This window comes from Sebastes fasciatus, chromosome 5, assembly GCF_043250625.1.
Source record: "Sebastes fasciatus isolate fSebFas1 chromosome 5, fSebFas1.pri, whole genome shotgun sequence".
In the NCBI taxonomy this organism is placed as follows: Eukaryota; Metazoa; Chordata; class Actinopteri; order Perciformes; family Sebastidae; genus Sebastes; species Sebastes fasciatus.
Window position 1 is genome coordinate 11,750,129 of NC_133799.1, and position 25,628 is coordinate 11,775,756.

The 25,628-nt window shown below is 40.0% G+C and overlaps 1 protein-coding gene and 1 long non-coding RNA gene across 3 annotated transcripts in view; both read right to left on the reverse strand.

The window, feature by feature from the left end:
• LOC141767606 (uncharacterized) overlaps positions 1–25,628 on the reverse strand; it is a 94,100-nt gene that overhangs the window by 41,229 nt on the left and 27,243 nt on the right. For both annotated transcript variants that reach the window (XR_012593894.1, XR_012593893.1), the window contains exon 2: positions 13,707–14,003. This is a non-coding gene — a long non-coding RNA (uncharacterized LOC141767606). The remainder of the gene's footprint in view (positions 1–13,706; positions 14,004–25,628) is intronic.
• Positions 7,117–9,970, reverse strand: sox2 (SRY-box transcription factor 2). The gene has a single exon (XM_074635085.1). The coding sequence runs from the start codon at positions 9,216–9,218 to the stop codon at positions 8,238–8,240; it is 981 nt and encodes a 326-aa protein (XP_074491186.1). The 5' UTR covers positions 9,219–9,970; the 3' UTR covers positions 7,117–8,237.

The window sequence follows — 25,628 nt, forward strand, 5'->3', positions numbered from 1 at the left end:
AAGGAAATCACACAAAAAAATAAATTGTAAGACACTTTTTTTACTCTGTTTCCAGGAGGATATATTGCTGTTTATGGGCTGGGCCATTATAAACAAGTCATTTCTCCTGTTTTCAGGCTATATATTTTATCCAAAATGTGCAGTGATTTTCCTGACAAATAAAATCAAGAGGGTGTCAGATCTTCTTTTTTTTTTTGGGCTTCCACTGCAAACTGTTTCCCTCCTCCTCCTCCTCCTCCTCCTCCTCCTCCTCTCAACCCTCCCCATGCCGACCCAAGGAGGGAAACCAGTAAACACAGTCTCCACATTTCTGGACAACAAAGGCCTAGCAGACCGTGAGCCACTTTCACTTGTAGCTCCACTATGGGCTGGTCCCATCCAGCCAGCCATCCAGCCAGTCACCTGTTGCTTCAAACTGCCTCAATGAGCTAAAGAGATGACATTATAACAAGATCATTAAATTAAAAAACATGATGTCTGCATTGTTGATAATTAACTTTATTTTATTCATGTGATTTAGAGCCGGTTTTGTTTGTCCCCTTTCCTGCCTTTTCACACTCAATCTGTTCAGATGTACTGCTGAAAAAGCAGCAGTGCATCCTCTACTCTCCTCTCCTCTCCTCTCCTTTCCTCTCCTCTCCTCACTCTGTTGCTGTTTTATTCAGAGACCATATAGCTCGTGAGTGAGTGAGTGGATGGATGTCCTGAACTGGAGCTGCATTGTCCTGTTCTTCATTCTTCAACAGCAGCCAGCAGCTCAGCAGCCAGCAGCACAGCCAGCCAAGCGTTTGATGTTATTAAATAATAAAGAGATGCTGATCTGGTAGCAATGTTGTGAAGGAAAAAAGGCCAATTAGCCCGTTGTTATACTGTCATTATGGCTGTATTAACTCGAATTAGTCATAAGACAATGTGCATATTGACACTTGAATTTTTTTGACTATATGAAAATTAGTTTGCTAGATACGAAAAATGAGCACTAAAATAGCCTGATTAGTGATTGATATTTACACAGCCATATAGTGGGCCTAGATATAAAATACATATTTAATATATATATATTGTGGAATACAAAAAAATGAAATAAACAGCCTATAATTAGAATTTCTGGACTAAAAAAACGGTGTAATTTGAGGTCTCTTGGTTTATTATCATCTAATTATCAGTTTGAAATTTATTATACAAAATGATGAAGCAGGAGTCAAGTTATGGCTTTTATAATTCAATAAAAAGTACATTAAAGGAGTAATAATATTACTCACAAATTGTGGAGTAATAGCAGCTTTAGTGTAATGAGCTCAACTGATTTATTAGGGAGAGATCAGATCAGTCAGATCGGTTTAGCTGAAGGGTTTCCCTGCATGGCTACAGTAGTTACAACAGGCCTTTTTATTGTTGTGTGTCGACTCTTCTCAGAGAAAAATCCCCCTCCACCTCCTCTGTCTCTCCTCTTCCTCTCCTCTGTCTCTCCTCTTCCTCCCCTCTGTTGCACTTTCTCCTGGCTAATCTCTTCAAGAAGCAAAATACACATATAGTATAATAAGACTGAGGCTTTATCAATAAACTCAATTAATGTGTTAACTCAACACAAGTCATCTTTTACACCTAGAGACATTGTTCACCATCACTCCACTCAGTCCTCCTCTACATAACTTTATTAAACTACAATGCCATATGAAAAACTAATTGTTTTTCATTTTAATGTGGTGGGAACCAGAATAGTAAACAAGCCAAACCAAGAAAGGGGATATTTTAACGCTTTAAGCAGCCACACAAGTGTATTTTTACAATATAGTCAGTCAGAGCCACAGTTATCAGCCATAATAATAGTAATGAATAATAAATAGTAATGATTGGCAGTATAGTGATGGTTACTGTGTAAATAGTGAATGCCAAAAAAAAGAAGAAAAATAAAAAATACTCAATTAAAATGTTATAAAACTATGGAAGTAGCTGAAAATGAGACCTTTTAATGTCGAAGCTGGTGGTGCTGAGTCAAACTACTGTTGCCTATAGTTTTTACCCTGTTAGCTATTTATGTATATATTAATAATTTGACATCTTTGAAGAGGCCTAACATCCATCTAAATGCTGGTGGAGCAGAAGTTAAATCAAACTTTTACAAGTCTATGTAGGTTATGTTGTTATACTCAGTAACTTATAGTTACTCTAAAAACAAAGAGACACCAAACTGTTGGTTGTTTTCTTGTTGATCTGCTGCACACCGTGCAATCCTTTAATGATGGAGTTCTATAAAGCTGTCAGCATCAATGAGCAGAAATGATAAACGGAGCTCGAGCTGCTGGTGACGTGGTGGGGGAGGAAGAGGGGAGGTTGGAGGGGGAGGAGGTGGAGGAGGAGGAGGAAGAGGAGGGGGTGTAGTAGAGGCCTCGAGCCTCTGAGAATGCAGGCCGAGAGCAGCGCGAGGCTGATGGCATGCTGGTCTGTGTCAGTGTGTGGTCCTATTCAATGGGAGGGAGTGTGTGTGTGTGTGCGTGTGTGTGTGTGTGTGCGTGTGTGTGTGTGTGTGTGTGTGTGTGTGTGTGCATGAGAGAGAGCACTCTCACACACACACACACACACACACACACACACACACACACACCGCCCGCTTCCCTTCCCTGCACCTGCGCTTGATCAGCAGGCTACTGGCTGCCATTCAGTCCCCTCTGTGCTCCAAACACACACACACACTCTCTCACACACACACACTCTCTCTCTCTCACACACACACACAAACACACACACACACAGACACACACACTGCTCTGACAGTTTTGCTATTCACCATTTTACAGTGTTTCTCTGTGATGAAGGCAGAGATATCAGACAGTCTTTAAATAAACTTCAGGGTTGGAGAATAAAACATAAACACCGTTTGGTTGATTATTTTTTAGAAGTTTTCAGATGGTTTTACTCAGCAGCATCCCTATGGGAAGGCTACATTCACTTTACTAACTTTACTTTCACTTCAAAGAGACAAAATAAGCCTACATTCATTCATCAGGCACATTATAGTAACGTCTATAGGCTCCTTTAAAAGGTCCAATCTGCACTTCTTTAGCCATACAAATCAGACATGGCCTTTACTAACATAACGAAAGCGTAAGTGAAAAGATGTGGAAAACATGACAAATATTTCATACTTAAAAAAAATACTGCTTGTGTATGCTGTAAAAAAAGTTGAAAAATCAGATATCTAACATGCCTCAGAAAATATTGATTTGAGTTCTTCCTATTAAAAGACCTGCCAATCAGTCAGGGAGTGAAAACATGTCACAATCCTGTATTTTCAAATATTTATATATTTGGGGAAAAGGTCTCTAATATCAATGAAAATGCATAAATAAATAATTTTGAAAATATACCATTTATTTCTGTAGTTGTTTTATGATAAGAGTATAGGCCTACCCATTTCTAATAGGCTAACACTACCGTCCAGTTCAAACAGGCCTTTAATGAATTATTGTTTTTCCTGAACACAACTGGATTACTTAGAAGACTACATATATTAAAGTAAACTAACCAGCAGAAGCACACATTAGGACCATAGGACCGCTTCATGTGTGCGTGACGTCATGCCTCCTCCTCCTTATTATCCGCAACGTGGTGAAAAAGGGAAAGTGGCTCTCGTGGGATTACAGGCCACTAAACTCGTTTTGTTTGTGTGTGTGTGTGTGTGCGCGCGGGTGAAGGGGGGTCATTTGACCTAATTTTAAAAAATCATATAATCTCAACAACAAACATAGGATTTGGAGAGCGGCCAGTATAAACGACACACCTAACTATGAGCTCACATTGTGGATTAATCTTCTTTTCTTTTTTTTTTAAATTAGATTATTTTATTTCATTTTATCATTATTTCATTCATTTTGTCGCTTTTTATCTGACCTGCTGTGACCGAGCCAGATGCTAAAATAAATTGCATTATATATTACAGCCTATAACATGTAGCCTATAATAACCTGTTCCAGCCTACAACAACGAGAAAAAGTGTAACACCTAGAAGATGTTGTGATAAAGGCCACAAAGAGCTCTAGCTCACACGCGCACACACACACACACACGCGCCAGGTTATCGTGGATAACATCTGGGAGCTTTTTTTTGTTTTGTTTTTTAAAGCGGGGGCAAAAAAAAAAAAAAGCAGAGGCGCGCGCTTACCACCTGTTGCAGTCCAAATATCCTCGAGCTGCGACAGCCAGACTCTGCACGCGAGCAACAGAAGGGGAGACGGATGGATGGATGAACGGACCGATGGGCACAGATAGAGAGGCCTGGATGGATGGAGGGATGGATGGATGGATGAAAGGATGTATGAGAACACCTTGACTCTCTATATGTCACACAACACACACCTGGTTGTCCGCGTTGTGAATGAAAATGTAACTTTTATGCGCCTCTTACAGCACTTTTTATTCTAACAAAGATAGGTAGAAAATGTCACGGTGGCTTCAATCCCCTATCCACGCATTATTATCACCGTATATGAGGTGTGTAACATTTGAGACACTTGATTCCCTGCAGGCTGTATCACCGTCAGCGCCTTTTATTTAATGTTTGAACAGGAGCGCCACTGAGTTTAAAGCGCCTCCGAGATTAAATCACATTTTGGAAAGCGCGCATGGGGCTAAAATGCGGGCTAATATTTTTCTACCGAGATAACCAGTGATATCAGTGTTTTCAGATTTACCGTGTCCTACTTTGGGACTGTTTGGCCTCAGCTCACACAGGGGAAACTATTTTAAATAAAGACTATTTTAATAATAATAATAAAGAGTGATTTTACGCATGGATGCGTAAAATAAGGGGCATCAGTAGGTCTATACCAAATATACAATAAAACTATATGACATGCTTTTGGGTTTTGTTTCCAATTGTCAGAGGTTTGGGGCCTTGTGTCAACATGCAATCTTTACAGGCGTTACAAATAACAGCTTCTTTTTTTAAATACAAGCTAATCATGAAATGCGTAAAAGTATTCTCTCCATTCAAAAAAAAAGAAAAAAAAGCTTTTCCACCACATCAAAGGTGCAGCCGGGAAAAAAAATACAATCATTTGTCTATAGGCCTCCGGGCCTGCAGGGATCCGGTGCACCATGGAGAGAGAAGAAAACACGAGAGTTTAATGCGTCTTACTCGTCCGACCTTTCAAAAAACAAGTTGTTTATCACCGGTGTTCTCGGCTATTACAACCAATTCAGCTGCTCGGATCAATAATTAATGGAACAACCAACGATCCCTTGACCTCTTGAAGGTCCGGCTGAGAGACAGAGAGAGAGAGCGAGTGAGAGAGAGATGGAGGAGGAGAGAGGGAGAGAGAGGAGTGGACGGATAAATACCGAGGGGCCTCTTCAAATATTCATCTGCCGGTTAATGTGAGCTCCAATCCCCCGGGACTTCAGCCTGCAAGACACAACAGCCCTAATCTACCTCTCTCTCTCTCTCTGTGTGTGTGTGTGTGTGTGTGTGTGTGCGCACATGATGAAATAACTGAGCTTGTGCGTCGTGGTTTCTATTTTCTAGTTGCTGCGGACCGTCAAGCCAAAGTTTGTTGCCTATTTCCTAAAAAAGGGGGACGATTTTTCCACCACAAAATACCCAACATCCCCAGATATAGACATGTCATTTCTCCTCTTCTAATATCAATCAAAAATAATAATAATCATCAATAAGCACTGCTGTTGATTCACAAGCTACTTTTTTAAAACAGATTTTCTTTATAAATTAAACATAACATTGCATCATATATTATTTTGTAGAATTAATAGTTTTCTTGGGCCTGCTGCTTTTGAATAGGACATGAGACTGAGGGAGGAATAATAATAATATAGGCATTAATCAGATGTGTGTGTGCGCACATGCACACACGCACATGCACGCACATGCACACACACTCCCCCCAGATTTAAAACCGTTAGTTAAATTCAGAGCGAGCAGTTAGCTCATCATAAGGATTATTATTATTAAAGCAGCCTGGCATGGAACAGAGACGCATGGGAACATTCTGGAACCGGTTCGGACATTCTGGAACCGGTTCTGACATTCTGGAACCGGTTCTGTGTTCTGTGTTCTTTTTCTTTTTTTTTTAAGACAGGAGGTGGTGGTGGTGGTGTCACCGGAGAGCTTGAACCGTGAGAACCGGGGTTAACGGGGAAACAGCAGGCCCCAGTTTGATTAAACATTAAATTAAAAATGGCTTTCACACTCGAGACTTTTACATGCATCCCGGCTGGTCTCCCTTCAAGAGGGGCTCACCTTCAATTTAGACCTAATTGAACATTTAAGGATGATAAGCTGCTGCTCCTCCATGATTTGGAAGAAAAAATATGGCAGAGAAAGAAATGTCCAAAAAGTGTCATCATCACACCTTATTAGTTAAAGCAAACATGAAGTTAGAACATGAGAAAGCTCACAGGATTATTAGGTTGTTGTTGTAAATACTCATAAATATCCAGATGTGCTGTTGTCACAGTCAAGTGTCATTAGAAAAATCAAAAACCCAGCAATAAACCCCAGTTTACACAAATCTATAATAACTGTGAAAGAGGGGATATAAATCTGATTTATGCCTATGTTATTGTTATTATTCCTCCCTCAGTCTCATGACCCATTCAAAAGCAGGCCCAGAAAACTATTAATTCTACAAAATAATATATGATGCAATGTTAAGTTAATTTAAAAAATATTTTTTTTAAAAAGTAGCTCGTGTCTCAACAGCAGTGCTTATTGATAATTATTATTATTTTGATTGATAATAGAAGAGGAGAAATTACAGTCTATACCTGGGGATGTTGGGTATTTTGTGGTGGAAAAATCGTCCCCCTTTTTTAGGAAACAGGCAACAAACTTTGGCTTGACGGTCCGCAGGCAGCAACTAGAAAATAGAAACCACGACGCACAAGCTCAGTTATTTCATCAGTGGAGTTTAAAAGAAGCAACTGTTATTTTTGTTTTGTTAGAGGAATACTTTATATTCATAAATATGTAAAAAGGCAATGTCACACTTATAGTAAATAATTAACATCAGAAGAAGAAGAAAGACAGACAGATGACAAATTAACCTGCACAATTAAAATGATTGAGAGAAATAAAATCAAAACTCATACAATTTCAAGTATCCAAATTTCCAAAATTTATTCATTTCAAACTGCATATTGAAAAAAAATATACTCAGCTGAAATTGTAACTGTTATAAGGATGGTATTAGTTCCGGTATATATATACATGGAGTGGTTGGCTTCTGCGTACAGGCCACAATTTTTAAAATACAACTACGGGAATGAATTTTTTTGAAATAAAAACTTAAAATATCACAGTAAATATACAGAAAATTGTACAAATCAATTAGAAAATAAAGAGCACAAGCGTCATACCTCTAACAGATGAAAAGTGGGAGACGGAAAATATAAATTAACAACCTATATTTTAAGCTGTATGAGAGAAAAAGAAAGTGTCATATCTTTTTTTTTTTGTTGTTGAAGAAATTAAAATGTTTAGTATAATATTGACCTTAAATGAAGAAAAAAAACAGTATTACCTGCTTCGTTTTTATGTCCCTTTTTCTTTCCAATGTTTTGCAGTAATATAAAGGAGCATAACTGATCGCTCCAATTATAATTCCAGTTCACTTTTAATAATATTTTTCTGCAGAACTGAAGCGTTGCTTTATATATATAAAAAAAGAAAAAAAAAGAAAAGAAAAATGCAAACTCTTACAGTTGTTTTGCAGTAATAAAGGAGCATAACTGATCACTCCAATATAATTCCAGTTCACTTTTTAATAATATTTTTCTGCAGAACTGAAGCGTTGCTTTATATATATAATAAAAAAGAAAAAAAGAAAAGAAAAATGCAACCTCTTGCAGTTTAACAAACAAATTTCATCTGATTGTAATCTTTGATAAATACTGTACAAAAAAAGGTGATTGCAATAATAAAAACATTTTGATTGCGACTCCCACTTTCTCTATATCTTCCAAAAAAACTTCATCCACCAGTGAAGAGGAGGAATCTCCTACCGTTTCCTCTAGAGAGCTTCCTTAGAATAAAAACGAAAGAAAAAATGTGTCCTTTTTTTCCTGGAGACTTCTTCTATACAACTTTTTCCCCCATCCCCAAAATTTTTCTGTACAAAAATAGTCCAACGTTAATAATAGTCCACAGTTTCTCTTATATAAAAGTTCATTTTTTCATCTCTCTTTTTCGCTCTCTCTCTCTCTTTCTCTGTCTTTTTCTTTTACATGTGTGTTAATGGCAGCGTGCCGTTGATCGTTGTCCCGGGCACGGCGCTCTGGTAGTGGCTGGACATGTGTAGCCTCGTCTGGGCGCTCTGCTCGCTCACCTCCGCTCCGGGCAAGTACATGCTGATCATGTCTCTCAGGTCTCCGCCGCTTTGGCACCTTTGGGACGACGAGGAGGAGGAGGAGGTGACGACCGGCGGGCTGGAGCTGCTGGACTCGGACTTCACCACCGAGGAGGAGCCACCACCCACCATGGAGGAGCCCAAAGCGGTCATGCCCGGCTGCTGATGCTGGTGCTGGGAGTAGGCCATGGAGTAAGTCGGGGAGCCGTTCATGTAGCTCTGGGACGTTGCCATGGTGTTGTACTGCAGAGCGCTCATGTCGTAGCGGTGCATCGACTGCATCTGAGCCGGGTTGTGAGCGTTCAAACCCGGGTGTTGGTAGCTCAGCTGGTCCTGCATCATGCCGTAACCACCGTTGGTCCAGCCGTTCATGTGCGCCGCGTAGCTGTCCATCCTCTGGTTCACTCCACCACCCAAACCTCCACCTAAACCTCCACCTACACCACCTCCCATGCCGTTGCCACCCGGAGCCAGCAGCCCACCTGGCAAAGTGTACTTGTCCTTCTTCATGAGCGTCTTGGTTTTCCTCCTGGGCCGGTATTTGTAATCCGGATGCTCCTTCATGTGCAGGGCCCGCAGCCTCTTGGCTTCGTCGATGAAAGGTCTCTTCTCGCTTTCGGAGAGAAGTTTCCACTCGGCGCCCAGCCTCTTGCTTATCTCCGAGTTGTGCATTTTGGGGTTTTCTTGCGCCATCTTCCTCCTCTGGCCGCGGGACCACACCATGAAGGCGTTCATGGGTCTCTTGACGCGCTCCGGACTGTTCTTCTGGTTTGGCCCACCGGTGGTGTTGGTGGTGTTGCCCGTGTTGGTCTGAGGAGCAGGGGGCTTCAGCTCAGTCTCCATCATGTTATACATCAGGAACAGCTTGTATAGTTGCGAGCTCCAGAAGAAGCAGAAGAAGTGGGGAAAAACACTGGAGACAAACTCCACAAGCTGGAGGCAGCAGGACAAGTGAGGAGCTGCTGCTGCTGCGGAAAAGTTACCTGTCGATTTTTTCTCTGCAACTTTTTTTCTCTCTGCACAAAAAAGCACCAAAAAGCTGTCCACACACTCTCTCTCTCTGTGTGTGTGTGTGTGTGTGTGTGTGTGTGACGAAGAGACTCTTCTCCCAATAGGTCCCTGCTGTCCACAAAACTTCTCCTCCGAAAAGCATCAACAACAAAAACTGCACTTTTTTGCGCCTCTGCTTGTCCGCCTGAGCCTTGACAACTCCAGATAGTTTTTGAAACAAGTTAATAGACAACCATTTCATGTGACGGGGGGCTTGTCAGCGAATAAATGGCTTCGACCTGGCCAATCAGAGGCGGCCTGTATCCTCTGACACATCCAATGGGAGGCCTTAATTAGCATAAAGGGGCGGGGTCAGCTCTGCACACTCAGGCTGCTCCATATGAGCCAATATCTAAAGTACATATTTACTATTTCCATGCTTGAAGAGTTATAGGATATTTCTCTGAGAATATATATAGGCATCGGTGGCACTTTTTTGAACATGTTCTAATATTATACAGAGGAAGAGGATGAAGAAGCTTGCTGGCTGTTTTTTGAAAATAGAAAAGTGTCGTTTGGCAAACTTTACACATAAAAACTTTAAATAAATGAAATAATATGTAAGAATTTCTAATAAAGAAGACGATTCTCTTATGTTTTGTTTTATTTTTTTTCTATTTAAATGTGTATAAATTTGTTGTTTTACAGGCTTGTGGAGTTATAGGAGATTTCTCTGAGAATATATATATATATATATATATATATATATATATATATATATATATATATATATACAGGAATCAGTGGCACTTTTTTGAACATGTTGTCATATTATACAGAGGGAAGAGGATGAAGAAGCTTCTTGCTGGCTGTTTTTGAAATTAGAAAGTGTCAAACTTTGTCCTGTCCAAATTCAAATCACTAATCAAAACTCACCTTTTTAGAACTGCTTTTAACGTGTAGTTAATATTGTGTGTTTTTATATTTTTTTATATTTTTATGATGTCCTTGTTGTTTTTATGATATTTTTTTTCCTGTGTAAAGTGTCTTTGAGTATCCAGAAAAGCGCTATATAAATAAAATGTATTATTATTATTATTATTTACACTTAAAAACTTTCCAAATAAGTAAAATATGTAAAAAAAATCTTATAAATAAAACGATTCTTTTATGTTTTTGGTTTATTTTTCCTATTTAAATGTGTATAAATGTGTTACAATAAATCCCAAAGTCTAATGGGTGACATATAATAAAAAAATATTAAATAAATCCATCAATTGTTGACATTAATGGTGTCACAGCATCATCTTATCTTGAACAGCATTGTTCTGACATTAAGTCACACTGCTGTTGTTCCAAATCAAAAAAGTCACTAATGCCCCCACTTACTGCCTTAATAACATAACAACACTTAAATAAACTTTGTTAGTTAACTCAAAGCATTGAATGGCACTGGTGTGTGTGTGTGTGTGAGGTGGAAAGGGGGGGCTGGTTTTTAGAGGTTGAAAAGAGGAAAGGTAATCCAAGATGTTTCCCCCAGTCCTTTTGTTTAGTGAAGTTGAATGCCAACACACAGAAGGCAGACGGGGCTCATCTCAGCACAAATAAGCGGTTTTTGTTTGGGATGTTGTCGCTACATCTGTCCGGACAAAGACCCAACTCCACTCCACTTCCACTGCCACAGTGCTGCTGTTGTTGTTGAGGCTTTGTAGTGTGTGTGTGTGTGTGTGTGTGTGGATAGGCTACCGGGGACACGAGGGGAGGAGGAGAAATAAAGGTGAGGAATATTTTAAGATAAAGTGTGTGTGTTTTGCACAAAAGGCGCAGCTCATTCATATATAAGCCTGAACAAGCGTGTCAGCCAATTAAAGTGTGAATGAAAAGCAGCCTCCACCTGCTTTCACTTTCATTCTGGATCACACTGCGATTATTATTAGCAGATAAAAACCAGCATCAGTGTATGTAAAAGCGACATAATTCACTCATATATAGTTTTAATGTCCGAAAAGTTTTTTAGAGGTTGGAAATGTTGCTTCTTTTTTTTTTCTCTCCTGGATCTCCATCTATAACGGATGAGGCGTCCTGCTGCGTGACACCAGCGACGCTTACTGGACAAAAGAGGAACTACAAGCAAGTCCACAAGCACAGACATGGTTTTTCCTCAAATTACAGAGAGAATGAATAGAGTTTATAAGAAATGCTAAAAAATATATTTATTTGTTCGTTTGTTTGTTTTTTCTTTTCTTATTCTGTATTGATTAGTACATGGACATTTGTGATTATATTATTTTACTCTAATGGTGATCTATCAATTTGTAACCCCAGCCTATATAATTATGCTTAAATACCAATACAAAAATAAAAAATGTATCACAAAAAATATATATTTATAAAAAATATATTTACTACCCAACAGTTGAAAAAAACCCTCTGACAAACACAATAGGTCCTATTCAGTCACAAAAGCAAGTCCACAAGCATAGACTGTTTTTTCCTCAAAGTAGAGATAATGAATAGAGGTTAAAGATATAAGAAAATGTTAAAAAAATATATATATTTATAAAAATGTATTTAGTACCCAACAGTTGAAAAAAAAAAAACCTGACAAGCACAATAGGTCCTATTCAGTCACAGCCCATGTCTGCAAACCAGACAATCCCAATAATTAAAGATAGATCAAGTACATACACCTGAAATAATTTAATTTAAATGCGTGTTCTCCAGATTAAATCATAATTGAAAGTGAATAGATCAAGCCCTTATTATTTTGTTTTAGTCATTTGATAATAATAAATGGAGGAGCAGGAGCCCCTAGTGCTCTCATTATGCCAGCCCTCGGCCACCTTACATAAGATTCATCTTGTGGCTTAATAGGCTGCGAGAGGCGACACATGCAGCTCGGCCCATTATAATGCAAGGTTGAAATGGGCCGCTCGGGTTTGCTATCTGCATCTGAGTGTGTTCCCTGCTACCTCTAATCTGCTTATGATAATAAAGGAACAGCGGGGCCTCTTGCAGCTCTCTGAAAGCAGGCCCCCATCCACAGCCAGGAATATGGCCCTGCATCCACAATCATCCTGAATTAAAGCCCGTTGTTTGACAAAAAAACAGGAGAAACTAGCGACCACTTGTAAGCCCCCCTGCTATATACAACCAGGTTGGGATGGATACAGCAAATATAGGGGAGCGGCACGCTGGGATATCCAAATACTGTGTTTGTGGTTGCACAAATTTTAGGTGATGGGATCACTGCAAAAAAAAAAAAAAAGCGAGAAAAAAAAGAACAACTGAAAATGTATTCTAATTCTAATTCTATTATTCATTATTCTAACAGAGTGCTGTTATAATAATGTGCTCAGTGCGCTGCAGTGAGGACGTCGTTTTTCAAACTAAAAGTATCCAAAATATAATTTATGAGCTGATGATACATTATCCAAATTAAACACAAACATACACATTGCAAAATCTATAATATGATTAATTCTGTTAATGTGATGGCAATGAGAGAGAGACAGATTTCAGATGAAATGGGAATAAACTTCTTGCCACTAGGGGCCGTACCATGCAGCAGCTGGAGACGCAGCCGAGAAAAGACTTTATGAAAACATTAATACTTGGAAATAATTGTGATTTTTTTTCCAAATAAATGGAGGAATAAAATTGTTCCAATTTTTTTTAAGACACCAATGAAACTTTAGTCAGTTGCACAAGTTATGGTTTTTGTTATGTTATTACAACTGTCTTTCTTTTTCGAAATATATTTATTAATTATTTATGTTATTTAGTGCGATGATGAACTAAAATAAATCGGATTATAGCAAAAGGGTAAAAAAAAACAACGACGATGTCGATCTACATATTCGGCTTTCATGAATTAAAATGTATAAAGTGAGTAAAATATTAATTTGAAACATGATATTCGGTGGAGTAAAAATAAAAATAAATAGTTTGATAAAAGCGCATCAATAAAATAAAATATCTACTCGGGAAGTTTCGCTTGAATTACAATTCAGATCCGTGTGTTATTAAACATTGTTTAAAATAAATACTGAAAGAGGGAAATACATTAATATGATTAAATAATATTAAGGAAATAAATGTGAAATTTGATAAGCATATCTGTACACATGATCTCTGTGTATGTTGAGTATAGAAACCGGCCAACAACAACTCAGACAGCCAGTGAAGCTCATGATGCCATGTGGTGTCATTCCACAACACTGCAGGTTTTACACACACACACACACACACACACACACACACGCGCACACAAACACACACACGCGTACACACAAACACACACACACACCAACACACACACGGCTTCATCCTCTTCACCGCACTCCAACTTACTGCCAGTTTGGGAGTTGTCTTCCTCTCGTCTTGATTGGCAGAAATTAAACAAGATGCCATTTCTGCTCCTCCATGTCTTCCACCCTCCCGGTGAAGAACGCTCAACTTGTCCGAAGACAGAGCACCGAACGCCGGCCGCGAAACGTCCGAGCGGCGCCCTACGCTGCGTTCCATCCATCACCTCCCGGTAGTCCGCGCGGCTTCTATCCGGCATTCGGCCCGCTCTGTCCGGCGTGCAGCCCCAGTGGAGCCCCGCTCTATCTGTCTGGAGCTCCGCATGTCTTCTTTCCACTCGCCCTGCAACAAGAAAAGCCGTTTATGGCGACACACAATGTGAAAAGGGGGCCGATTTAAAAAGGGAGAAGAATGCAAGCAAGAACAACAAAAGTCAGTTATAGCAAAGTCTATGCCTCTCCTCTCCTATCTTCCACCCCCTAGCTTAGCCCACATAATGAGCAGGAAAAAAGCTTTATATTTTGTTCACTGGGTATTCACAGATAATTTGAAGCCATTGTTTCTGCCACAGATGGTTCTTTTTAATACAATAACGGTGCTCTTTGTGAATAGCGAGCCCACAATAAAAATCTAAAGCGTCCTCCTGAATAACCATTTTGTTCTCTCTTGTATAGGCCGAACAAAAGCGCCAGTGAGGTAATGGCCTGCCTTATTGAAAAGCCTCAGAATGGGGATTTGATAAAGATTTTTTTTTTCGCTCCTTTTTTTCTTCCTTTTTGCACAAAAGTACACGGCAATGTCAAAGAGAAAGTGACACTGGAATGAAAAGAAAGAAAAAACGCTCAAAAAAAGTGCATGCTGTTAGTTGCAACGATTATTATTATTATCATCATTATTGCTATTATTATTTACATTTCTTAACTTTGTGCAAAAGTCAGAGGTTGTTTTTTTGGGGTGTGGTGGGGGGGTACTGCAGCAGAGCAGGTCAGGTGCAGGCGTGTTATGGATTTTACAATGGAGCTTAAATCCAGAATACATTAGCCTCCAAAAGGTCTGCTGTGGATTTGGCACAGTCTCATAATTTTGCATAGGGTGAGTCAAGTTGTGCTTGATAGAATTAAGGATTCAGGGTGCATCCCCGTGGTGTCTTGCAGAAACCTCCTGTTTCTAATTCTACCCTTTTCACTACAATGGCCCCAGAAAATATTGCATGCCCTTAAAGCGTTGATAAGGCACTGTGAAATGTCATAAATGCATGGGTGTTAATAGGATGGGGAGCCTAATGTTAACCTGCTGAGGTCGGCCTGCAGGTGTGTGTGCACTGTCAACATGTATCAAGCGCCTCCAGGATGGATCCTGCAAGCCATGTACTGAGCCACCTCAGTCTGCCCACGGTTGATGTAGTTTGTAATTAACTCATGGCTAATCAATAAAGCATTTAACAGAAAGCACAATGGACACACGGGGGATGATCCCAAGCCAAACATATTGGATGTCACTGATCGTTACAAGGTGAGGACACCCTGTCTATCACAGGGGTGGAGGGTGAGGGGAAGATATAGGGGGCATTAGATGAGGGGTGAGGAGGAGAGAGAAGTGAATGGAGAGAAGGGCAGAGAGGGGATAAAGGGAGGAATAATGGAGGACAGGAGAGGTGAGGAGAGGAGAGCAAAGAATCCCATTTCGGAGAGCTATACACACGGATACAAACACACACACAATCAGTTTCCTTCTTCAACCACTATCCCTCAGCCGCATACCAATCACATGTATCAACACTTACACACACGGTGGGTTGAGAACAAGGCCTCGCATCTTACAACAGCCTGCGTTACACGAAAAAAACACAACATGAGGCTCTTCAGATGCAAAAAAATAATAATTTTACGTGTGCAAAATGTGACAAAATGTGACAAAAAGTGACATAAAGGTTTCGGTTATAGCACCATCGACATTTTTTTGTCAGTGTGCCGGCAATTTTCTTCCTGTGATATGGAACAGTTTGCTTCTTAAAAAGTATAGGCCTGTCCCGAATACCATTTTTTGGGGCTTTGAAGCTTTGGTGAGAAATATTCAGAAGTATTCGAAGTTTCGGGACAGCGCCGCTGCCGCACTACTGTAAACACACGAACCTCTACGCACAACAAACAGTGATATCCCTTTGAGAATAACAAATAATAATGGTGAATATGAATAATGAATGGGATTATTCCTTAGTTCGTGGGCTATTTTGGGATTTATACATTATTATTACATACTTATACTGTATGTATATATATATATATATATATATATTAAAAAAGAAGCATTCGAATACTGATTTGAAGGTTGATTACCATGGCAACGGTCGAAGCTTCGAAGCATTCGGGTCAGCCCTATCAAAAAGACTGAATTTAAGAGCACAAACCCTTTCACATTTGTTTGAACTAAATCAGTCCCTCTCTGTGTCATTGCAAAGATAAAATATAGTAAAAATACAATATGAATAGTCATTCCAGTTATTCAGCTTCTGGACACCATCAACAGTGACTTTAAAATGGCTTTTAAAAATAAATAATCTGCCTTATTTTCATAAATAAATGCCCATTTTGTTGAATTACCATCAGTTCATGAAACCTTTATTTTTGCTGCGTTGCCTCGCAGCATTTCTCTGGCTAAAATCCACTTGCACACAGACTTAGTGATGCATTTAACATTAAATTTTTTCGTTTTCACCAGCACTAGCCATGACAGCTGAACGAAACCAAGAGAAAGTGAACGAGAGAGACGTCTGTGGACCCTGTGTATACATGCACAACATAATGCCTACCTATCATTGAGCTTATAAGGAAATTACATCTACATCAAACGATGCAAAGACACAGAGTTGACGACAGGTGATGCAGTGCAGAAACACCACAGCAAAGACCAGATAGTAGTCAGTTAGACGGGTTGAGTGAAGAAGAGGAGAGGAAAAGCAGCAAAATCAGCGCCAGAGGGAGATTTAAAGACTCGGAGGCAAACACAGAGGCAGAGAGAGAAAGGATCATTGCTCTCAGAGTGAATAGGCTTAGCAGTAGAAGAAATATGCCCGTGGCTCTTTATCTGATCAATCTGTGCCATATAGTCTAAATCACAGACATAGCACTGTTATTAGAGTGCTCGAGCACTTTTAATTAGAAACCCATCCACAGAGGCTCAGTGTGAAAGCACGAGTCCAGTGGCACCACGAGAGCCTTTAGAAACACCAGCATCATCACTGAATGCTAATGCGTCTTACATTGAATCGGTCTACTGACATGTGCACGCACATTTATACACACATATGCATACACACTCATGTTAGCATTTCCATATGCATGAGAGAGGACACATTTGCTGCGTCTGTTTTGTGTGTTTTCTCGCACCTCGGCCTGATGGGAGATCCACAGTTGGCTCCCTTTGTGTATCTGCATAGTATTGTGTGTGTGTGTGTGTGTGTGGTACAGACACATTGACACAGTAATCAGTGAAGGGGGGGAGGTATTGAGGGAGATGTGGCCAACCAACTGTCAATCATGTCACACGCACATCCATTCATTAACCCTGCTATACTTGCCCTTGAGTAGAAATAGTAATGTTGTCGAATAGCTGTTTTGAGGCTCACGCTGGGTCACAAGATCACAGAAAGCATTTTGAATACTGAGTTAAGTCTGCTTTTCATACTCCCTCACCCTCACACATCCTACCTGCCCTGACGTGTATTTTAATCTTAAAGGTCGATCAGTATTTGTTTTGCTGAGGGATGTTCCAAGTTGATCCGTAAACAAGGTTTCAGCAGATTAAACAGTTTGAATCTAGATTTGGAGCATTAAAAGGTGATGTGATACTACAGTAGAACCACTCTTTTCTGTTTCAGAAATGGCCACAAGTGACTTTCAGTGTGTGTAAAAGCATTGCAAGATACATTCATCATATTGGTCTGCTCCACAGACCTTCAACTAAGAGCTATTGGCCAGAACAACATCAATAGAAATAGAGGAGCATGTCAGAAATGGCGACATTTTAATATCACAACATTAACATTTTCACCTACAGTAACAGTTAAGATTTCAAAATGTTATTATAGTATGTCTCAACATATGTACGTTATGTATATTGTTTTTATTATAGTGGTCCTTACAACAATATCAGTTCATGAATGTTTGCTGTTTTTTAATCTTGATTAATGTTCTAACTAAGTCAGCTAAATTTAAAGGAACAGTGTGGGGGATCTATTGGCAAAAATGGAATATAATATTAATAAGTATGTTTTCTTTAGTGTATAATCACCTGAAAATAATAATCATTGTGTTTTTGTTACGTTAGAATGAGCCGTTTATATCTACATAGTGAGCGGGTCCTCTTCACAGAGCCGGCCGCCAAGTTTCTACAGTAGCCCAGAACGGACAAACCAAACACCGGCTCTAGATATAGCGGGGCAGTTAAGTATAACAATTGTGCATTTTGCGATAAAAGCAACACATTTGGCACAGATGCAAGTTTAAATGTTATGCAAAGATATAGATATCAGGGCATGGCAAATTTGGCCCCTGAGGGTCATGACAGTATTTCTGAATGTTGAGGAAAACTGACTTTGCTCCTTTTATTTGGTTTTCATGTTGGTAGCTATTTGGCGGTCATTTGAAAAATGGCTGCCATGGCCCCCATAGGCCAAATTTGCAGTGCCCCAATAGCTATAGCTTTTTGTAACATATAAACCTACATCCATGCCAAATGTGTTGCTTTTATCGCAAAATGCACAATTGTTATGAATACTATATTTCGGCTTAGCTTCTCCACTAATAGAGCCATTCGCATTTTCACATTTTGGCCACTGTAGCACTTACACGCTTGGCACACGGGAGAAATTTAAGTTGGTTGCAATCTGCAACCTCACCGCTAGATGCCTCCGAATCCTACACACTGCACCTTTAAAAACACATACTTTCCTCTTCAAAAACTAACTTTCCTGACTTTAACAGAGCTTTTCTCAGAACAAAACTCTCCAGTACGGATAAATCTGCAAAATATGGTCTCATGTTTTATCGTAGAGAGGATCAATGATCACGTATGCCTGCACACACAAGACTGACAGTATAAGTAACAAAGTAGAGGCCAACTTTCTGTAATCAGCTTCCTATTTTATGTTTCTACTTGTCTGACAATAGTAAAATATGTCAATGTGAACAACGACATTTTGAGTTTGGCTTTATTGAAACAGTAGCTGGCCTGTGACTGTCCTACTCTACCAGATGATGTAATGCCCAGCTTTGATGTTGCTTCACAAGTTTTGGCGTGGACTGACAACTTTTCAAACAAGACTTGAAAATGCTAGTGTGGACATAATTTTTCCATAATGTAAACAGCATTTTCAACTTTATCTGCTGCAGTATGGACATGGTCGGACTCTGAAAAGTGCAGGACAGACACAGTAAAGTTGAGGATTAGAGCTTTAAAGATAGTAAAAATGCTGACCACCAGAGGGGAGGTGGTTGGTCAGTCCTGCAGCTGTTTGTTCAGGAAGCAAAGACACGCAGACACAGCTGTCACATATTTACAGAACAACACACCTCACTGGCATCTCATTAATGAAGAATGCAGCATAAACAGTTTAAACAGAGCAGATACAGACAGTTCCCGTTGGAAAAGCCACCATGCCTTTCACTTATGTTTTGAGCCTGGAGTTCTAGGGTGAATGTAAGTGTTAATAGATAAATAAGTTCAGGAAAAACAGAAAGTTTTGACTCCAAAGGTAGTATTTTTCAGCCAATGCTAGCAGCGTGGCTTTAAGGATGGATATTCATGGTCTCCAGAGGTTGAATCCTACTGACTGTAGCATTTTCTCCATACAGAGATCAGATACAGTATGAATAAAACCAAAACACCAACTAAAGAACCAGTTAAACATCACAAATCCAAACATTTACAGGATAGAAGTTTGGATTTAAGATTAAATCTGAAATTAGGCAGGATGAATAAGTGAATGCAGTCACTACAGACTTATATTATGATGATGAACATGACATTTTAGTAGATTTAGTATTTATGGATAGTATTTATAATGTTTAAACAGTCGATTACCAGCTAACTTACACCATTTAAGGACCACTTCATGACGACAAAACCATAATCGTTGACTGATGGTTACTAATGGCTACGTCAGATTATTTGACCAACTATATGGCTGACATTATAAACCAACAAATCATCAAAATACTGGATGAAAACACGGAAAGCCTGATCATCAGATCAGCTAAATACTCCTCTGACATATTAAAGATGATGATTTATATAATAGCCAACTCAGTCCATTTGATTGACAGCTAATAATGATCAAAACCAATAATAAACGATTACTTATAAGATTGACGAGCATCAGAAAATGTGATTGATGGCTAATATGCCATTTGAGCGTTTGTTGGCATTTCAGAGCAGAATTAAGCTAAAAACATCTAATCGAAACATCAGATCAGATGAACATGAAGAAGCCTGCTTCTACTATAATTTATTCACTGAGCTGATTGACGGCTATTAATGATCAAGTCAGATTAACAGACAGCCTGAAAGGACAACTCTCGTCACTTGAGTGACTTTTAAAAATGTTTCTGCAGAGCCTTTTCCAAGCAGCTGCATCTGGCTCACTGAAAAGAGCAGAAAATGAAAACATGTGAATCTGGTTTACAGCCATCTGTCACACGATGAAGAATGAACCAAATGATCTGACAGTCGCTTGACCACATAGACACCAATGCACAACACACAGCTAATTTAAGTTTGTGCAGGTGAGGATAAACGCTTAAATGGTAGTTTTATATTCCCAGATTTTGAGATATCGATGTCTGAGATTTGTGCCTTGACCCCAATACAATAGAAGTGAATGAAAGTTTGGCTCTGGAGCTCGCAACATTGAAAAATTACATTTCAGAAATTCAACAGCAATGTGTTTTTACACAAATACTAGTACTGGATCAGAAAAATGTGGATTTAAACCTAAATTGAACAGTCTTTTTCAAAGCAGGCATTTTGACTGCATTGCAATAGCTGCTGGAACAGAGCAATCCTTAAAGTTATTGCTTCCACTTTTGCTCTTACTGCTTTGACAAGTCAAAACATCTGCGGTGAAAAAGGTATTTGACTCTGATTGATTTGGAAACGCAACAATATTCAGAAAGCAAAAATAGTTCATTGAAAAAATTTTAAAACTTTTTTTTTAAAGTGGAGCATGAAAAAGTTAAGAAACTACTGCTCTGGATGATCCAAACTTCTTACTTATAACAATTTTTACCATAAAAACTGTTGACTGTGTTTCTGTGGACTATCCAAAGTAAGGGCGGCTGTGGCTCAGAGGCTAGAGCAGGTTGTCCACCAATCGGAAGGTCGGTGGTTCGATCCCCGGCTGCTCCGGGTCACATGTCGATGTGTCCTTGAGCAAGACACTTAACCCCAAATTGCTCCCGGAGGCATAGCCATCGGTGTGTGAATGAGTATTTAGATTAAATCCTGATGGGCAAAGTTGGCACCTTAGTAGCCTCTGCCATCAGTGTATGAATGTGTGTGTGAATGGGTGAATACTGACATGTAGTGTAAAGCGCTTTGAGTGGTCGGAAGACTAGAAAAGCGCTATATAAGTCCAAGTCCATCCATTAATAGGGACGTTGCTTCTAGAAAGAAATGTTGCTGATGAATTTTTTTAATGTAATTTCATTAAAGAAAAAGTTGAATTCCTAAGTTCATATTCTATTGCAACATCTAACCTCTAAAAGAGCTGCTATTATTGTTTAGAACAAACAGTCGCCTCTCCGTTTTATCTCACGCTATGGTCTCCCCGGGTCTCACACGTCTAAGCCACGCCCGTAGCTGCCAGTAGCTCATCACAGGTCCACTGTCTTGCGAGCTGGACATAAACGCATTACTTGAGCCTGACGAGTTGGATTTTGGTGTGACATTTGATAACGCAATTATTGAGTTATCTCGTGACATCGCGAGAATCCAGCTGCAGTGCAAGGTTAACAAGCTGTAACAACCAATCAAAAGGGGATACACATCTCAAACACCTGAGACAAATACCACATCAATAATTGATTAAGAAATGTCCTAAAAATGAGACGATTGTGTGTTAAAATCCACAGAATACATTATTTCCTTTACACCTGCATTTGACAACTTTGAAGCTTTGAGCATCAAACTTGAAATTCCATTGACTTCCACTGTATTGATGCAATTTCAAAACCTGGACAAATAAAACTAAACCATGTACAGATACCAGAAGTAAAATTACAAGTTGTTTTTTTTGGGTAATTTGAAAGATAGTGCCGGCTCAATTGAAACGATGTGCCTCTCTCACACTCACACACTGATTCTGGAGCTTCTACCCACTCAGTAACACACACACAGGCCTCATCACACACACTGCAGCTACATTACACATGTATACATACAAGATATTTCACACTCGCTCCATCATACACTCATCTCCCTCCTCTCTCATCTCTCTCCCGGCCACCGCTGGTTTTGTTTACAGGCCAATTTGAATGAGAATGAATCTCACTCGGATTTTTCTAGAAAGCGGTCTAATCCACGCAGGCTGCTGCGAGGCCCCGGCCCTTTGTTTGGGATTACTGCAGCTTAGCGCTAGCTAACAATGAGGAGATGAGCAGCTCACCTCATCGCCGCTAATGAAGTGTGGAGAGTCATTTAGCCGCTAGCTAGCTGCTACCGAGCCGAGATGATACCTTCACACACGCCTGCACACACACACATACATACAGACGTTGGTATTACTAGACATGTGAGGACACCGACTGATGACATTCATTCCTGAACTTCTTATCCCTCACGGTTACACAGTTGAACTCGAGCGTTGCCCTTAAATTTCCTCTTAAGCTTTAAAAGTTAGAAAAAAGTAAAGTATTGCAGACTGCACAACATTTTCCCATTTTGGAGCTATCGTGGTTGTGTTGAGTGAAGAATACAAATCCAAGATGTCATTGTTTATCGCAGCAGCATTCCTTCACATGGAAAATGTGTGAATCATTTTGATTGCATTTCTCTGCAATCTGAATCTTTGGAAAAATTGTATCTTTCAGCACATTGTTTTGGTTTTCTGCCCCGGAACTTCACTGTTTTGGTTCACTCTCACCGCTCTCATCAGCATCGTTTTCGAGGCACAGCAGGCAGCTGTTTTCATCAGAAAAGCTCTAAACACTAATCGTGTCTAGAACTTAACCCGCAAATTGTGAAATCTGGCAAAAACTTGCAAAAACATTTGCGAGACTCGCTGCCCGACGACCTACTCTAACCTTAACTATTCAAGGTCAATGCCTAAACTTAACTAACCAACTTAACCAGTTTCCCAGACAGTCACTTGACTGACAATACGAACGAGTCACGTGACTAGCTACTGGCGTGACTGATGATTCTAACGACTCACGTGACTGACGATACTCACGACTCACGTGACTGACGATACTCACGACTCACTTACGACTCACGTGACTCACAGGACTGACGATACTAACGACTCACGTGACTAGCTACTCACGTGACTAACGATACTCACGACTCACTTACGACTCACTTACGACTCACTTACGACTCACCTGACTGACAGGACTGATGATACTAACGACTTACGTGAGTAACGACTCCCATGACTCACGGGACTGACGATACAGATGAGTCACGTGACTAACAACTGACGTGACAAAATAAGTCAGCCAACACCGTGGATGGACCGCCGAACAACGCTGCCGGTGGGTTAACATTGGAGTTACTTGGAAGCCCGAATCGCCACATACTGTCGATAAAGGATGCCTCCGTGCGTCGGCTTCCGATGCCGATGGGTGCTGCACAATCGGCGGTATTTGACGAGTTGGGAGTGAGACCGGGTTGAGGAAAAAAAACACATCGGTGTCCATGCGGTTTGTTTGCGTGTGTTTGTGTGTGTGTGTGTGTGTGTGTGTATGGGGGGGATATAAGCCATGGTCACCCGGGTAAAGAGGCACCACGGCAACAGGAGAAGCAGGAAGATTTAAGCTTGGCAGAAACACACACAGATAGCAGTGGTCCACACTGAGAGTATGTTGGCTTGTCTTCTGACAGAGTGACTGAGCCTGGCATCTGATTAGCGAGGACTGAGGAGAGGAGAGGATTCTGATGTTTATCCAGGTCTAGGGATGATCATGGCAGGTTCAGACCTCTGTGGTGGACTTGGATGGTTAGCGAGGGAATGGCAGTGCTTTGGTAACGAACCAGGACATTCCCTTGGCTTTTACACACACACACACACACACACACACACACACACACACACACACACACACACACACACACACACACACACACACACACGCACACAGGTATATACACAGAAGGCTACAACAAAGAGAAGTTTCAGGTCTGATGCTGACAAGCAGGATCAGTATTAATTCATCCCGAGTTCAATCACTTTACTTTCACTATCGCTAACCTTTCTGCTGTCATCTTCACATCATACCGTTGAGGAGCAGTAGAAATTTTCACTCAACAATAAGACAAGAAATTTGCATAATCTGTGACAAGCAAAATAAAACTGCAGACAACGAAAAAACATGAAAATAAAAATACAATCTCGACATTTGCACTAACCCTCTGACATGCCCTAAACACACCAGCCTTAGCTGTCTCTTTACTGTCACAGTATGGTGTGATATTTCCTGCAGGACATCACCACGAGAAACTTACAATCCCTTACATATATGCATTTATTTGAGCACTGCTTTATTCCACCTTTTCATCGTCAATTTAGCGGCCGGTTTACTAAACAAGTTAAACAGCGACACCACAGACAGCAGACAGACAATAGCTTTTAATTAGGAGGAGAAAAACACAAATATGCTTCAGAAAATCAATTGAGTATATCATTGTAAAACACTACAACAGCTTTTATGTCTAAAAAACATTTTTTATCGCTTGATATTTCTCATTTATAGGCCAAGGGCCCTATTTTTGCTTGTATCCTCATACAACGGTTCGTATGACATCTTAAGAAAAGTCTTTTCAAAATAAAAATTCTTCTTCACAGGATACAACTTGGTTTAGGAAAAGACCAACTTGGTTAGTTTGGGAAACAAAACTACTAAATTAGGTTTAGGAAAAGATCATGGTTTGGGTTAAAATAACTCCAGAAGTGTTGTAACTTAAGTATGGAAGTTACATGACAAATAAATCAACGTTGACTTCTGGTTTCACGCGCGGTACGAACACCGGTCTCCTGGGTAAAAGTCCAGTGTTTTTTGACCCACCCAACCACCTCGACCTCCTCCTTACACACATTTGTTGCTCTTTATACTTCCTGGTTCACAATTATGTAGATTACATACGAATTGATTTCATGGAATACATACAAATTACAGTGCATTACTTTTTGTAGGTATAGCTACGAACGGTGTATGAGAACAGCCTTTTTTGTTCTGGTACAAGACCAGTAGTTATGATGACAATAACTTCAAATATTCACCTACATTCAGGCCTTTAAATAAATATTTGGGATATCGGAGTTCAGACTGGACATGAACTGACTGAGGCTCATATTTCCTTGCCCAACATTAGTCTGTCTTGTATAACAATGCAGGAGTATGATGATGCAATGTATGATGTTTTGCCAAAACTGAAGGTGTATTGACCAAGTTACTGATTGAGTGGGAATATTTGCTTTCTTTGCAACACCCTGCTGCATGTGCTCACACTCACACACACAGAGAGTTATTTGAGTCTCCAGCAGCCAGAACGTCTAACAGTCAGAATCACAGAGTCAACAAGCTGTAAAGTGAAGAAGTCATAAATGTTCAGTGTTTATCTTCAGGCTGAGAAACCTAGCACCTCGCTGATAATGTGTGTATGTGTGTGAGTGTGTTTCAGGAAGGCCTCAAACACTGTGGTCAGAGCAAGTCGTGACTTAACACTTCCCTGAACACACACACACACTCT

Excerpts from the sequence above, each read along its gene's own strand:
- sox2 (XM_074635085.1), bottom strand. The coding sequence starts at position 9,218 with ATGTATAACATGATGGAGACTGAGCTGAAGCCCCCTGCTCCTCAGACC.